Below are 15,046 nucleotides of genomic sequence, written 5' to 3'. Positions count from 1 at the left end.
AAGGATTCGATTTAACTACAGACGCAAGCAACCATGCTATAAGCGCAGTATTAAGCCAGGGAAAAACCCAACTGCATTTATGTATATCTAGAACACTCTCGCAAGCGGAACAAAATTATTCAACTAATGAGAAGGAAATGTTAGCCATACTATGGGCACTGCAAAAATTCAGAAACTACCTTTATGGCATAGCCGACTTAACCATTTACACGGGTCACCAGTCTTTAATTTTCTCAATATCCGAGAAAAATCTAAATGCAAAATTAAAAAAATGGAAAATCGAATAATACGGTGCAAAACTTAAACTCATCAGAATGTTGTAGCTTATGCATTATCACGACAAATTAACATGATTATGCATTATCATGACAAATCAACATAACTCAGTTCATTCAGAAGAAACTTCCACTTATAGAAATATTAAACAAGTAAACACACCATGAAAATTTAATACAATTCTCTACAAACGAGTACTTGTGTTGGTATTGCCACTAGCGAAGCGAATGAAAATTTAGGCGAATTTTGCTATTTCGAATTGCGAGTAGTGAGCGCATAGCAAATTCGCCGTCAAGTGGCGAAAAAAACTAGCGAAAATGAATATGTGGTATGAAATTCCCTTCGCTTCAACTACCAAAATTTGGTGAACCTTTAGTTGATTCGCGAGTAAAATTGAAAATAGAAAAAACGTTAGCATAATTTAAATATTTATTTATTGTATTTAATTTATTAAAAATTTCCTTATTTTCAGAATAAAAAGAACTAGCCAGAAGTAATTTGAAGTGATGAAGAAGTTCTTCTTCCTAATTGGCGTAGACACCGCTTACGCGATTATAGCCGAGTTAACAACCGCGCCCCAGTCGATCCTTCTTTTCGCTACGTGGCGCCAATGGGATATTCCAAGCGCAGCCAGGACCTTCTCCACTTGGCCATTCCAACGGAGTGAAGGTCTTCCTCTTCCTCTGCTTCCCCCGGCGGGTACTGCGTCGAATACTTTAAGAGCTGGAGTGTTTTCGTCCATCCGGACAACATGACCTAGCCGGCGTAGCCGCTGTCTTTTAATTCGCTGAACTATGTCAATGTCGTCGTATATCTCGTACAGCTCATCGTTCCATCGAATGCGATATTCGCCGTGGCCAACGCGCAAAGGACCATAAATATTTCGCAGTACTTTTCTCTTGAAAACTCGCAACGACGACTCATCCGTTGTTGACATCGTCCAAGCCTCTGCACCATATAGCAGGACGGGAATTATGAGCGACTTATAGAGTTTGGTTTTTGTTTGTCGAGAGAGGACTTTTCTTCTCAATTGCCTACTTAGCCCGCAGAAGCACCTGTTAGCAAGAGTTATCCTGCGTAGGATTTCTAAGCTGACATTGTTGGTGGTGCTTACGCTAGTTCCAAGCAAGACGAAATTATCTACAACTTCAAAGTTATGACTGTCAACAGTGACGTGAGTGCAAAGTCGCGAGTGCGACGACTGTTTGTTTGATGACAGGAGATATTTCGTCTTGCCCCCGTTCACTGCCAGACCCATTTGTTTTGCTTCCTTGTCCAGTCTGGAGAAAGCAGAACTAACGGCGCGGGTGTTGAAGCCGATGATATCAATATCATAGCTCGGCCGGCAATCCGTCGGCCCCTGCCGCTTTGTTGTTTTTCAGGCAGGCAATTGCTATACGCCAATTAAGAAGAATAATTGCTATTCGAACATCTTCATAGTCGGGTAATGGAACTTCTGCTCCATCGTCATTGATTGGGGTATCGGGTTTGCCTTCTCCTGGTGTTATGCGTTCACTGCCATTCAGCAGGCTGGAGAAGTGTTCCCTCCATAATTTAAGTATGCTCTGGGCATCGGTGGCTAAGTCACCTTTAGGGGTTCTACAGGAGTATGCCCCGGTCTTGAAACCTTCTGTAAGCCGCCGCATTTTTTTGTAGAATTTTCGAGCATTACCTCTGTCGGCCAGCTTATCAAGCTGTTCGTACTCACGCATTTCGGCCTCTTTCTTCTTCTGTCTGCAAATGCGTCTCGCTTCCCTCTTCAACTATCACTATCTATCCCATCCCACACGTGTTGTGGTCGATCGTAACGTTGCGAGGTAGGCAGCCTGTTTTCTCTCCGCTGCGACACGGCACTCCTCGTCGTACCAGCTGTTCTTTTGCACTTTCCGAAAACCAATGGTTTCGGTTGCAGCTGTACGTAAGGAGTTTGAAATGCCGTCCCACAGTTCCCTTATACCGAGTTGTTGACGAGTGCTCTCAGAGAGCAGGAGTGCAAGCTGAGTAGAGAATCGTTCGGCTGTCTGTTGTGATTGCAGCTTCTCGACGTCGAACCTTCCTTGTGTTTGTTGGCGTGCACAGAGGCGGGTGCGAATCTTGGCTGCAACAAGATAGTGGTCCGCGTCGATGTTAGGACCTCGGAGCGCACGCACATCTAAAACACTGGAGACGTGTCTTCCGTCTATCACAACATGATCGATCTGGTTGGTAGTTTTTCGATCCGGATACAGCCAGGTAACTTGATGAATCTTCTTATGCTGGAATCTAGTACTAGAGATAACCATATTTTGAGCCCCGACGAAGTCGATCCGCCTCAACCCATTTGGGGATGTTTCCTCGAGCAGGCTGTATTTACCGACCGTAGTGCCAAAGATACCTTCTTTGTCCACCTTGGCGTTGAAGGCGCCAAGCCCGTTTTTGACATCGTGGTGGGGGCATCTCTCATAAGTGCCCTCTAAGCACTCATAAAAGGCATCTTTTTTCACATCGTCTTTCTCTTCCGTTGGGGAGTGGGCGCAAATCAGCGATGTGTTGAAGAATTTCGCTTTGATGCGGATTGTGGCTAGACGTTCATTCACAGGAATGAATGATGGTACTCGGCGACGGAGTCTCTCTCCCACCACGAATGCCACACCAAACTTGCGCTCCTTTATATGGCTACTCTAGTAAATGCCACAAGGACCTACTCGTATCTGCCCTTGTACCGTCCATCGCATTTCTTGGACGGTGGTGACGTCAGCCTTTATTTTTACAAGGACATCAACCAGCTGGGCAGCGGCACCTTCCCAATTAAGGGACCGAACATTCCAGGTACATGCCCTTAAATCATAGTCCTTAATTCGTTTGCCATGGTCGTCGTCAAAAGAGGGGTCTCTAACCCGAGGCTGTTTACGCTTTTTCATTGGGGGTGTTTTTTTACGTGGCGGGTCCCAAACCCAGCGCACAACCCTATGCAGGGGATGTTTCGCCTTCTCACTTTAGCTCGCCTTCAAACGGATGTTCTTAGGCTACCCAGAGGATACTTGGTCAAAGACCGAAAGTCGTGAGCTGCTTGAGTCATATGTAAAAGAATCGTTTCTGGCCACTCCCAAGTGAATGGCGATCAGAGAACTTTCCTCACGGAGAAGAACTTTTGGATTCGTCCGAGCTTCCATTCGTTTGGTGGAATGTTTTCGTTTCTTATAACGACTAAGTCGTTATCTTTAACATTACGTTGTGGATATTTCCATTTGCATCGTGTATGTAGTTCCTCTTCCTTCCATCTCTTGCAAATGTGCTGGTAGAGTATTTTTAATTTATGCCATCTGCTAACGATACTTAAGTTTGCATCCTCTATTGGGGTTCGGCAGGGGTTAACATTGGGGTACTTTTAAGGGTTTTAAGGGTTAACATTGGGGTAAGGAAGTGTCCTGGAGCAAAAAGTTCCAAGCTTGTTGAGTCGTCGCTTATGGGGCTTATTGGCCGAGAGTTTAATCTATATATCTATATCCATTGATTCCAATTTCTCTTGCCCACCGTTGTGAATAAAACTATTATTTCTTTGGTTATTGTAATGACTTTGGTAATCCGGGTTTTTTGTGAGCACTAGAATATTCTAATTGATTGATTGATTATTCAACAGACCTTCCATCGGAACGCTTCGAAAAATACGCCGCGAATATACAGTTACTCACAAAAATGAATATACACAGAAGTTCGTAAAATAAATACACAAACTATGGAAAATTTAGTGAATATATTTGAATTTTTTTGATGCACATATAAAGTTTGAACTCTTATCGACTATATTTGAACATAAATTAATTCATTTATTTAACATTAAGCAAAAACTTAAACAAAAAACTATAACCCCATGGAAATTAACCATTTTATCCAACTAACTTTTGTTTTTCTTTAATTTAATAGGCTGTGGGTCCACCTGCTGCATCTATTACAGCTTGCATCCTTCTAGGCATCGATTCTACCAGTTTTTTTGTATAATTAGGTGATATTTCGCCCCATATCCTGATAATCTCCTTTTTTAGTTCTTCTTTGGTACGGGGACTGGATTTTTTCAGCTCAGATTTCAGTTCTCCCCAGAAGTGTTCTATGGGATTCATATCAGGCGATTGTGGGGGAGTTTTAAGCTGTTTTGGAGCATTATACAGCAACCATTCTTTAACTATCATCGCAGTGTGCTTTGGATCGTGGTCTAGCTGCAACCAAAACAATGACGGAAGCTTTATTTTCTCCATGCTTGGACGTAAATTTTACTTCAGTATATTCAAATAAACTTCCTTGGTCATGTTGCATTCAATAAATTGAATGGTGCCCACTCCACTAGCTCCCATAGACCCCCACAGCATAACTGAACCACCGTCATGTTTCACTGTCCCAACTAAATTTTTACTTTTTAGTTCCGTGTTTGGCTTTCTCCACACAATTTGTCGTCCATCAGATCCCCAAATGTTAATCTTTGTTTCGTCAGTGAACATTACACTTTCCCAGAAATTTAAAGGCTTATCAACGTGAGCTTTCGCGAATTCAAGCCGTTTTTTCTTATTTACACTCGAGATAAATGGCTTTTTACGTGCTATCCGACCATGCAAATTATTTTCGCGAAGAACACATTTGTTTATTTATTATTTTTGACACTTCAACCATTCATTTAGGAACACTTATCTTTGGGTTTAATTCCACTTTACGTAAAATATTACGCTCATCAACCTCAATCAAAATTTTTTTTCTGCCTCTCCCACCGGAATTTCGCAATGTTCCTTTATATCTCCATTTATTTATAATTTTTTGGATTGTGCAATGAGGTCTACCCATAATTTCACCAATTTGTCTGTACGATTTACCTTCACAGCACAATTTTATCACTAATTCCCTTATTTCCATAGTTGTCTCCTTTCTAGTACCAGCCATGGCTTAAATAATGCACAAAATACAATAAATTGCATATCTAACGATAATACACGGCAAAAACTTTAAAACGTATTTAAATGTCGGCATGATCACATAACTGTAAAAAGATATCCTGAGATGCCAAATATAAAATGCAAATGTATACTTGATTTTGTGACCCGATTTTATCAATACATTTGGTTTTTTGTTTAAGAATTTGGTTAATTTTAAAGAAAAAAGTTATTTTATGTAGAATTATAGTTATTAAGATTTTAATTTCCAAATGTACATCAAAAAAATTCAAATACATCCACTAAATTTTCCATAATTTGTGTATTTCTTTTACGAACTTCTGTTCATGATTCGGTAAGTCAGTTGCTCTTGTAGAAAATAAAATATCGCAAATGGGTTTTCTTAGACCCGAAATAAACACGCTTAACGCATCGGTTCTGTATTTTTCATTTACTGAATTTGCTAGCTGACCCTCGTAAGTCATTAAAGTCTTATTATTAAGCAGTGTAAGCTTTCTCTCCACTTCATCGTAAAATTTTACAACCGTCAGACTCCCTTGCCTTAAGGTACTAAGTGCCTGCTCGATCAAATAAACTGGTAGTTTATCCGCATCGGTAAAGTCAAGTCTAAAGCTATTATGGCTTTGAAATTTAACACGGTGTTAAAAGAAGCTAGAATGCTGTCTGCAGAACCTCTAATCTTACATCTAATTATGGCGACCGCTTAAATTTTTTATAGAAAAATTCATAAATGTTTTCAAATAGTTTTTTATACGTTTTATCTCTAAAATTACTGAGCAGATCACTTACAAATTTTGTTTCCATATTTTAAATAAATTGCTGTTATTAACATAAATGAGGCTTCTTAAAAACCGTTGCATGATAATTAAATTTGCCAGGTGGTGATTTTTTTACACTTGCAAATGTTTCATATTCTCCTTCTTTCAATGTCACCGACGGTTGAGAGTGTGCCTTAATTAAAAACTTGCAGCATCCAGTTTATGTTAAAAAGGGTTAAGCCTTTTTCTTCGTAAGGAATATAAATTTAAGAATTTATTATAATATTTCTTCCCATACCCGACGTTGGGCGCCAGTTAAATTGTATTATACTATGTTCACATATAAGCAGGTTAGCCAGGTTAGCTAGGTTAACTAGGTTATCTTGTAACCTACCCATAAAATGCGAGGTTAGCCATATAATTTGTATGAAAAGATAACCTCGGTCTGCTCTATAACCTACGCGGTTATTTTATAACCTACTAAAATATGCATTGTTGCATTGGAAAGCAGTCGAAATATACTCGAAATTGCGACACTTCAGTATCTATTGTGAATATTTTTGCTTAAATTTGACAGCAACTGACAAAAAATTCGCAGGAATTTAAAAGATGGAGCAAATAAATCGGTAAGCATAAATTTTAATTTATATATTTTTATTTTATATGCGTGCAAATCTTTATATATATAAATCTTCTGACCGTGTGTTTGCATTTGAACTGCTCCTAAACGGATGGACCGATTTTGATTAAATTTTGTGTGTATGTTCAAGGAGATTCGAGAATGGTTTAGATTTACAATTTGGTCCACTGGAAAATGTGTTTTAAATTATTTTTTTCATTTTTAATCAATTGTTAATTTTGGAATGTTTGACTGATAGATGGCGCTACCATCGCAGTATCCAATATTCAAACCTTAAATTGGCGTAAACGTGCATTAAACAAAACGATGCCAAAGTGAAAGGCGACATCTGTGGATCAAGTTTTTATATTGTAGACAGGGCAATTAATATAAATGGTTCTTAAGTAATAAATTGGGTGATTCAATACATCTATGGGTAGCTATAACATTTTTTCCATACCGGCTAACTATTGGAGGGGGTATCTTGACAGGCAATTTAAAATTGCAAAAAGTCTGGCATAAAAAAATAGCGGCATAACTGAAGTGTTGATAAAAAGTTTGAGATATACAGAAATCTTTTCGAAGCATTGCACAGAGCAATACAATATTTAAACGGCAATGATGAATACATATATGCATACAATTTCAAACTGATCCTTCCTGAAAAATAATAAAATTGCTAAATATTGGGAATGGTAGAATAGAACTGCAATCAAATACACAATGCAATGAATTAAAACTTGCTCATTTATCATTCGATGAATAATATACCACGGGCATCCCAGAAGACTGATGCCATAACCTTGCCAGCCGATTTTTTTGTCTTTCCACGCTTGGGAACCGTTTCTTAATATACAGTCCCCCAGGCTGACAATCGATTGGACTTGATTGATTTCACTGATGCACAGCCCAAATTCAATAGTATTTTTACCCCAAAAAGCAATTCTTTCTTAACGCACAAAATGCTTTTTGATTCATTTTTGTTGCTTCATCAAAAATGCGATTATTCCTTAACTAATACTTATAATCTAACTAACAGAAATCATATAGATGGTATTAGTAGTACTACCTATGTATCAGCCACAGTAAAACGTAGGCGGGTCCTCTAGTATACTTATATAAAATAATTTTATTAAATTGTAATTAGGAAAAGGAAAAACCGTGTTAAATGGACAATAGATGCAGAGAAATTGCTGCTATTGCACTGGGCAGATAGCATAGACGAATTACGAAGCGCGAAAAAAAATTTTCATATCTTTGCGCGTTTGGAAAAGGAATTTTCAAAAAGGCAGATGAACTACAGTGCAGCTGAAATAAAGGAAAAAGTCCATAATTTTACCAATCGATACAAGTAAGTACATTTAAAATTATAAAAGTATATTTTGCTGCATACTCACAGCATTATAATACATACATATGTATTTTATTTTATAGATTAGAAAAGAATGCGGTGGGTATGACTGGTGGTTCGCCTTCCTCTTGGATCCACTACAAGGAGGTGGAAGAAATACTCAGTGGTAATAAGGCAGTAAATTTCAAAGAACTCATGCAAGAGAGTATAGGTAATATAAAAATGAAATTTTTGTTTGCTCTTTTATTTATTATTTTATTTTAATTCAAGATGTGGAACCAGATGACAACAATGGTTGCTCTGCTATCTACCCTTCGACGAGCAGCCAATCCCAATCCATTTCAAGCGATGAGCTTTCAGGACTTTCGACGACTCCGGAGTCTGCAAAAAGAAGGAAATTAACCCATGAGCGTTTAATAGAGAATTTGGAAAAAACTTCAGATATGTTTGAGAAAGAAATGGAGTCCATGAGAGGGGTGCAAGAAAGAATAGTGGAACTAACCGAAAAAGCAGTTCTTTCGGAAGAGAAAAGGAATGATATTTTAAAAGAAATGAGTGAAAATACGAAAAGTTTTTATAAAGACCTGATTAATTTGTTAAATGAAAAATAAAAATAATAAAAATAACAAACTTACAAAATGAATTCGCAATCGCTCTTCTAATTGTTTCAGGTTCTGCTTCAAAATCTGCTGCAGCATCTGTGTGCTCGGGCTGTTCCAGGCGTACACTACTTTCGTAAGTGGTTTGTTCTTCTATCCATTTGTGGTTGATGACATCATTATCACAATTTAAAAAGTTATGCAATGAACAGGCTGCTTTTATTATAAGAGGAACATTTTTGATGTGGTTGTCAACTCCTTTCCCTATTCTCCTAAAACGAGCCTTTAGGTGTCCAAATGCATTTTCCACCACTCTTCGGCATTTGGACAATTGGTAATTAAACATTTTTTCATGCTCTGGAGGATGTACTTGGAATGGATAGGGCTTCATTAGATTGTTGGCAAATCGGAAAGCCGAATCACCCATAACGCCTACAGGAACATTCACGCCATTAATTGTTTTGCTTTTTGCAGTGAAGAATGGGTCCTTCAATGCAGTATTTAGTTTGCTACATTGGAAAATTTTTGAATCATTGCATCGACCTGGGCAGCCAACACTAATGTAGAGGAAGCGATATCTGGATAAAAAAGAAATTAATGAAAATATCAAGTGAAAATTCATTATACCTCTAACCTATAATCCACAAGGGCAAATAAAACTGTAGAGTACCACCCCTTATAATTGTAATAGTCCGTGCAATCCTTCCCAGGTGGCCGAACTTTAATGTGGCAACCGTCTATGGCACCGAGACATTGCGGAAAGCCAAGCTTCTCAAACCCATGAACACACTCATCCACTTTTTCACTGTTCGTTAATTGTTCTGTCAAATAAATGGGACGCAATGATTGCCACACTTCTTGGCAAAAAGCAAGAAATATTTCGCTGACGATTGCCTTCGAAACACCGAATAGTCGTGCAACAGTTTCATACTCCGCCGAAGATTTTAATGTGTAGACGGCAACAGCTACCCTTTTCTGCAATGGGATGCACTTCCTATAGCATGAATCCTGTTTAGTAATACCTTTGACATATTCACACAATATTTCAAAGGTTGCCCTGCTCATGCGAAAGGTTTCCTTAAAAACGCGGTCGTTCATTGATGGAACATCCTTTTCCCAGAAGTTCCCATGTCGCTTCTAAAGTATATGTATTTAAATGTGTTTATAATTTATTGTGCTTTTTTTACTTACGTATGCCCAAATACTTCTTGGGTTTATTTCCTTACAAAGAGGTATTGTTGTCAACATTAATATTTTATAATAAATTGATATTACTCGAGCTCTTCGTATCCGTAATTCCTGCTCACTTTGTTGGATAGCAATTTTATATTCTCGGCTACAGGAATTTAATGCAGCTAGATATTTATTGCTTTCTTCTTGGTTTGCAGCAAACAAAAGTAAACATTTTTTCAATTTTGAATCCATCACTCATTTATTAACTTATTTTTTACAAGAAGAAAATATGTAAACAAAAAAAAAAACACATATGGATACAGCTGTCAATTTCTCTCATTTAACTGGGTTATCTTTGCTATATGTGAACGCAACAAGGTTAGCTTCTAGGTTAATTTTTGTTAACCATAACCTGCTTATATGTGAACGTGCTATTACTTTATCTATATTCACTGTTGTAGTTCATTGAGCTATTATGAATAAATGAATAACTATTTATCAACTCTTCAGTGTCACGCAGAGCATGGATAAATTGGTACGAAACTCTTTGATTCGAGAGAGCGCTGTCAAAGTCCACATTTTTTATAACATTTGCCAATGATGCCACTATGGAAGAAATGTGTTAGGGAATTTTTAGTAAATGCTTTGGGAGTTTGTAATTTCCACACCACCGCTGAGGTATACAAAAGGCGCGTTACCGAAGTTAGTTTTGGGTGCTCGGTTCCCCTATAAGCCTATATCACCCATATAGGTACAAAATAAAATCACAACATTTATTAGTATTTATAATTTATTATTTATATTACTAGTATTACATTTATTTGTGCTTATAAATTATAATTATAGTAATATTTACATCTACTACGCTACTCCAAACAACATATTAAATTGGATCTATTAAATATTATAATACTATTTACAAAATTACATTACATTTCGCAAGTATGATATATTTTTTATCATGCAATAAATTGCATCTAAAACAAAATCAAAATAGGCACCATTTATGAAAAAATATTTCTAAATTTCACTAAATAACTATATTTTTCTACTAATTAAAATTATTTACGAACCTGGATCCATCCTTTTCCTTGTTGGGGAAATTGAAAAACCGTCGCGCTCCTACGCATCCAGCCACACACTTATTTTTAGTTCTCGGCATTTTCCTATAATACAAAAACATAATATATTTATATACATGTATTTACGATGGCTTTAATAATACACTTACCAACTTTATTTTTAGTAAAAACATTTATACACTGTATTTTTAATAAAAAACACTATATTTTCACAACACAATTACTTATGTACTCCACAATGAAAAATAACGAACTGATTTTGTCAGTTATTTTTAATGGGATTTTGTCTGGCAATTCATTGTTTTGCTTGTCACCTGATTCGTAGCCCATGAACTTTCAGTATTGCCATACCAAACCGTGGGATCATGGGCTCTCTCAGAAAGCGAAGAGAGGAGTTTCGGATCAATTTATCCATGACGCAGAGTGATCACTCTCCCAGCAATCAACGCGCTCTTATTCTGTAAGTGTTGGCGATGCTGTTACGTGTTACACTCATGATACTAAAAATGCATTAGAGAACAGATCTGTTACGTGGGTGGTCATTGCAGCTTAACTTATATACTTACACATACTCGTAATGTCAAATAGGCGATTCAACCTTAATTTATTATCTATTTTATACACACAGAAATTAAACAACTAACGTTCCCTCCTTTTATTTGTTCCAGCTAAATGATTGGTATAACAATCGAACATGATTTTGTCTTGAAAATAATTCAAATTCACTGCCGTTTAGTTTTACCCCATAAGGGTGCTCAAAATTCAGAAACATTTTTGAAGTTATACTTCTTATACGACACCGGAAAAGGTTGCGATAGATTTAGGTTGCGCAACTTTGCTCAATATGAATCTAACGCGACCTTGCTCCATACGAATGTAACGCAACCTTGTCTGCGAAGATGTTCGAGCAGCAAGCGAAGCGGTGACAATCGGCGATCGTTTGTTCGTTTTTTTCGGCACAGCTCGGCTTTTCTACCAACAACACAATGTTGCCATGCTTATGGTGTTGTTGTTTTCGTAGAACAATGCTTCAATTTTTGGTTGGTGACATATTCACATGTGTGCGCATATGTATGTTTGTATGCTTGTGCGTTATTGAAGTTATACTCCTTTTTCTTTCGTTTTTCTTTCATTTCTGCGAATTCTCAACTATTTTGCGTATCTTTTGGTTGAAATACTCTGCGTTGGCCGTTGAGAAATTAACACTATACTTCACAGAATCATTTCTGTGTGTCTTCATTTCCATTTTTGGAAATCGACCCGCGATGACGAGGTATATCGTTTTACCTGACAGCGTGAGGTTTAAGAAGTTAATTTCTAATTTTGTCTTGTGGCATATTAGAAATGATGTTTCTTCGAAAATCGTTCGCTTACAACGGATAAAACGACTTCTGAGTGGTGATTTTAATGACTAAATTCCTTTTGGTTGAAATACTCCGATCCGCCTCGGATTGTCACCCCTTGCCCATGTAGCAGCTTCTCCTACAAACATGCGTAAATATGTATGTATGTATACGTATGATCGTGAATACATATCGACGCAGATTTTTGCGAGAAGCACCAGAAAGTTGTGCAATTTATGATTTTTAGCTTTTGCCATCGTCGCGAAAAGACAACTTGTTGTCAAAGGCATGCTCGGGGAGATGTTACGGCCTCTGTTTTTATGAATGAAGCGAGATCCCTTGTGGAATTTGCGCCTGCGTTCATGAATGAAATCGTTTTTGTTGTACAATGTACTACACTTGTTCTCCGCCAATTTGACTTGTGAAGATCAATTTTTTGTTGGTGACATATTCATATGTGTACGCATATGTTTGTATGCTTGTGCATTATTTGTTTGGCAATGTATGCAAATATATGTACATATAAGTATATATGTGGCTAAATGAGCTTCAGTCTCCTGCCCCACACAACACCTAACCACAACAATAATCCCGCATCCAGAATACTCTACACTCACCGCATTAAAATATACGTCACTAGCACGCTTCTTTCACCACACTCATCTCTACACCACCTACAATCCACATCACACATAACGACATTATCACTACATTTTTCACCTCAACCAAAAGGGAACAAAAGCGGCGGAGAAACAAGTTCGCCACTTTCTTTTTTTGCGATCCGCCAACGAAAGCCGTGCTGTTCACCCCGAGTGCCAACTTTTAATATTGTGCCAAGATCCAATTTCATAATTCGAGCAAATTTCATATTTTGGTTATACATAAAATTCAGTGAAATACATTTGGAGAATTTTGAAAGTTAATTGTAAAAAAAAGGTTTAATAAAATACATTTTGTGAGTTTTTTGGCGGAATTGTGTGTTGCCTCTTTTTTATATAAGATTCCGAACGGTGAGTGCGAGGAAACCAATCGAAAAGTACATGGTCCTTCGAGCCCACAGAAAGGCACTATAGAAAAAAAAATCAAATTTAAAATTTTTAAAAAACATAAAGTGTGCGGTGACATTAATACATATAAAAACGAAATAAAAAGAAGGAAGCTAAATTAAAGTGAAGTAAAAAAGGGCATTGCTGTGACAAAACGGAGATAAGAAGAATTATTATCATACACACACTTAAACGAAATTCATTTTTAAAGCAATAACAAATATAAGTATTTGTAATTATATGAACATGTGTATATACATAATTACATGTTCAGGTGTAAAAATATAAAAACGAAAAATAAGTTTACAAAAAATAAAAGTAAGAAATCTAAATCAAACAAACGCGCCGCGTTATAAAAATCTAATTAATCTAGTACATAATTCGGGCGCGATCGGACAAAAAACAGCATAATAACAACACACAACAGGAAAACCGGAACGCTCAGGCGCTGGACAACAGGACGGGAAAACCGGAGCACACAGGCATATAACTCTTTCTCAAAAGCTTACTATCCCCCAAAACCCCTTGAGGCGAGATAAAGTAAGTGTATCGTTTCTCATTTATATTTATTATATGTATGTACATATGTATGATAACAAACGGATTTATATTTAATATAATCCGTTTGAACGGCACAAACCGCGCAAATTTTAATTATATATATTATCTATATATATAAAACAGTAAAGAAAAAAATCTTTTATTTGCCTATTTGCTTACCCCTGTGTTACGAACACACGTAAGAAGCTAATCAAACAACAATTTAATTTCAAGTATCCACTTGCAAGATTTTCCGTAAGAAGATTTTCCGTAATACTCCTTCTGTTCCTCAAAACAGCAAGCAGTATATCAAAAATAAATAAACAAAAGGCACAATAAAAAGACAAGAAGAGAAAGAAAAGAAATAATCGATTCGATCCTTCTGTTCCTCAAAACAGCAAGCAGTATATCAAAAATAAATAAACAAAAGGCACAATAAAAAGACAAGAAGAGAAAGAAAAGAAATAATCGATTCGAACATACATACATACATACATATCAACTAAAAACGACTCCGTATTATATTATACGAAGTTAAAAATTTTAATATCGTAACATACTCGTATTTGCAAAAAGAGGTGAACACTTACGCATGGTGAACTCTCTTTTGATTCGTGTCGCGCAAAAACAATACAATCATTATATACAAGTAAATATACTTAAATATACTTGAATATATATGCAGAATAGGGGAGTATTAAATATAAAATAATCAAATTTGAATATTTGCAATAATTATCCGACATTTATTTAACATAAACGGTCCGGTACAACAACAAATATATACATATACTTACATTGGCAAATATTTCCTTTTGTCTTCGCTGCATACTTTTTATTTATATTATAGCGCATTACATACAGACCAGGCACATATACGAAGAGTATTGACGCCTGTAACTACGAAAGTGAATACGAGGGCATACGAATAAGTCCTCAAACTTATATATATATACACTCATTTAAAATACACAATATATTTATCATATTATTGCTTAAATACTTCAAAAAACCTGCGTAACACGACATACGCGTATTTCAATACATTACTCGCTAATTCGGAAATAAAAACTCTTATTTACGCAAAAGAGTTTTCGGGTTTACAGTCGTCTGAATTTATACTAAAAAATTCACTTTTATTAATTTATTGATACTAAATGAGCACAGACTCTAAAGATTCTAAATCTACTCAATTTTTAAAAATTCCGAAAATGATTTCTGATGACAAAAGTCCAAGTACACCAGCAGAAGCTACACGCTCGAAGCAAGGTGCTACAAAGCAAAAAAGGGGAAAAGATATTTCTTACGCTAAATTCATTTCTGAGAGTGACAGCTTAATAAGA

The 15,046-nt window shown here is 36.6% G+C and overlaps 2 protein-coding genes and 1 pseudogene across 3 annotated transcripts; 2 read left to right on the top strand and 1 right to left on the bottom strand.

Moving 5' to 3' along the window:
• The first annotated feature begins 6,229 nt into the window (after positions 1–6,229).
• LOC125779533 (uncharacterized) lies at positions 6,230–8,329 on the top strand. Of its 2 annotated transcripts, none has more exons than XR_007423291.1 (3): positions 6,230–6,576; positions 7,717–8,131; positions 8,191–8,329. XR_007423291.1 is itself a non-coding variant. In XM_049460896.1 (3 exons), exons 1-3 carry the CDS (start codon positions 6,560–6,562, stop codon positions 8,182–8,184), a joined length of 402 nt encoding a protein of 133 aa, XP_049316853.1. In that variant the 5' UTR covers positions 6,230–6,559. The 2 variants fall into 2 exon arrangements, 1 of the variants encoding a protein (XP_049316853.1); XM_049460896.1 differs by lacking the exon at positions 8,191–8,329 and having other exon boundaries at positions 7,717–7,920; positions 8,004–8,184.
• LOC125779312 (uncharacterized) lies at positions 8,163–10,476 on the bottom strand. The gene is made up of 4 exons (XM_049460587.1): positions 9,711–10,476; positions 9,154–9,656; positions 8,556–9,097; positions 8,163–8,301 (listed from the first exon to the last, which is right to left on the bottom strand). Exons 1-4 carry the CDS (start codon positions 9,942–9,944, stop codon positions 8,228–8,230), a joined length of 1,353 nt encoding a protein of 450 aa, XP_049316544.1. The 5' UTR covers positions 9,945–10,476; the 3' UTR covers positions 8,163–8,227.
• Positions 10,477–11,975: 1,499 nt separating this feature from the next.
• LOC125779914 (small nucleolar RNA U3) lies at positions 11,976–12,174 on the top strand (annotated as a pseudogene).
• Positions 12,175–15,046: the final 2,872 nt, after the last annotated feature.

The sequence above is a fragment of the Bactrocera dorsalis genome, chromosome 6, assembly GCF_023373825.1.
Source record: "Bactrocera dorsalis isolate Fly_Bdor chromosome 6, ASM2337382v1, whole genome shotgun sequence".
NCBI classification, from domain to species: domain Eukaryota; kingdom Metazoa; phylum Arthropoda; class Insecta; order Diptera; family Tephritidae; genus Bactrocera; species Bactrocera dorsalis.
The sequence above is the reverse complement of the archived record's forward strand: the minus strand, read 5'-3'. Positions and strand labels throughout refer to the sequence as shown.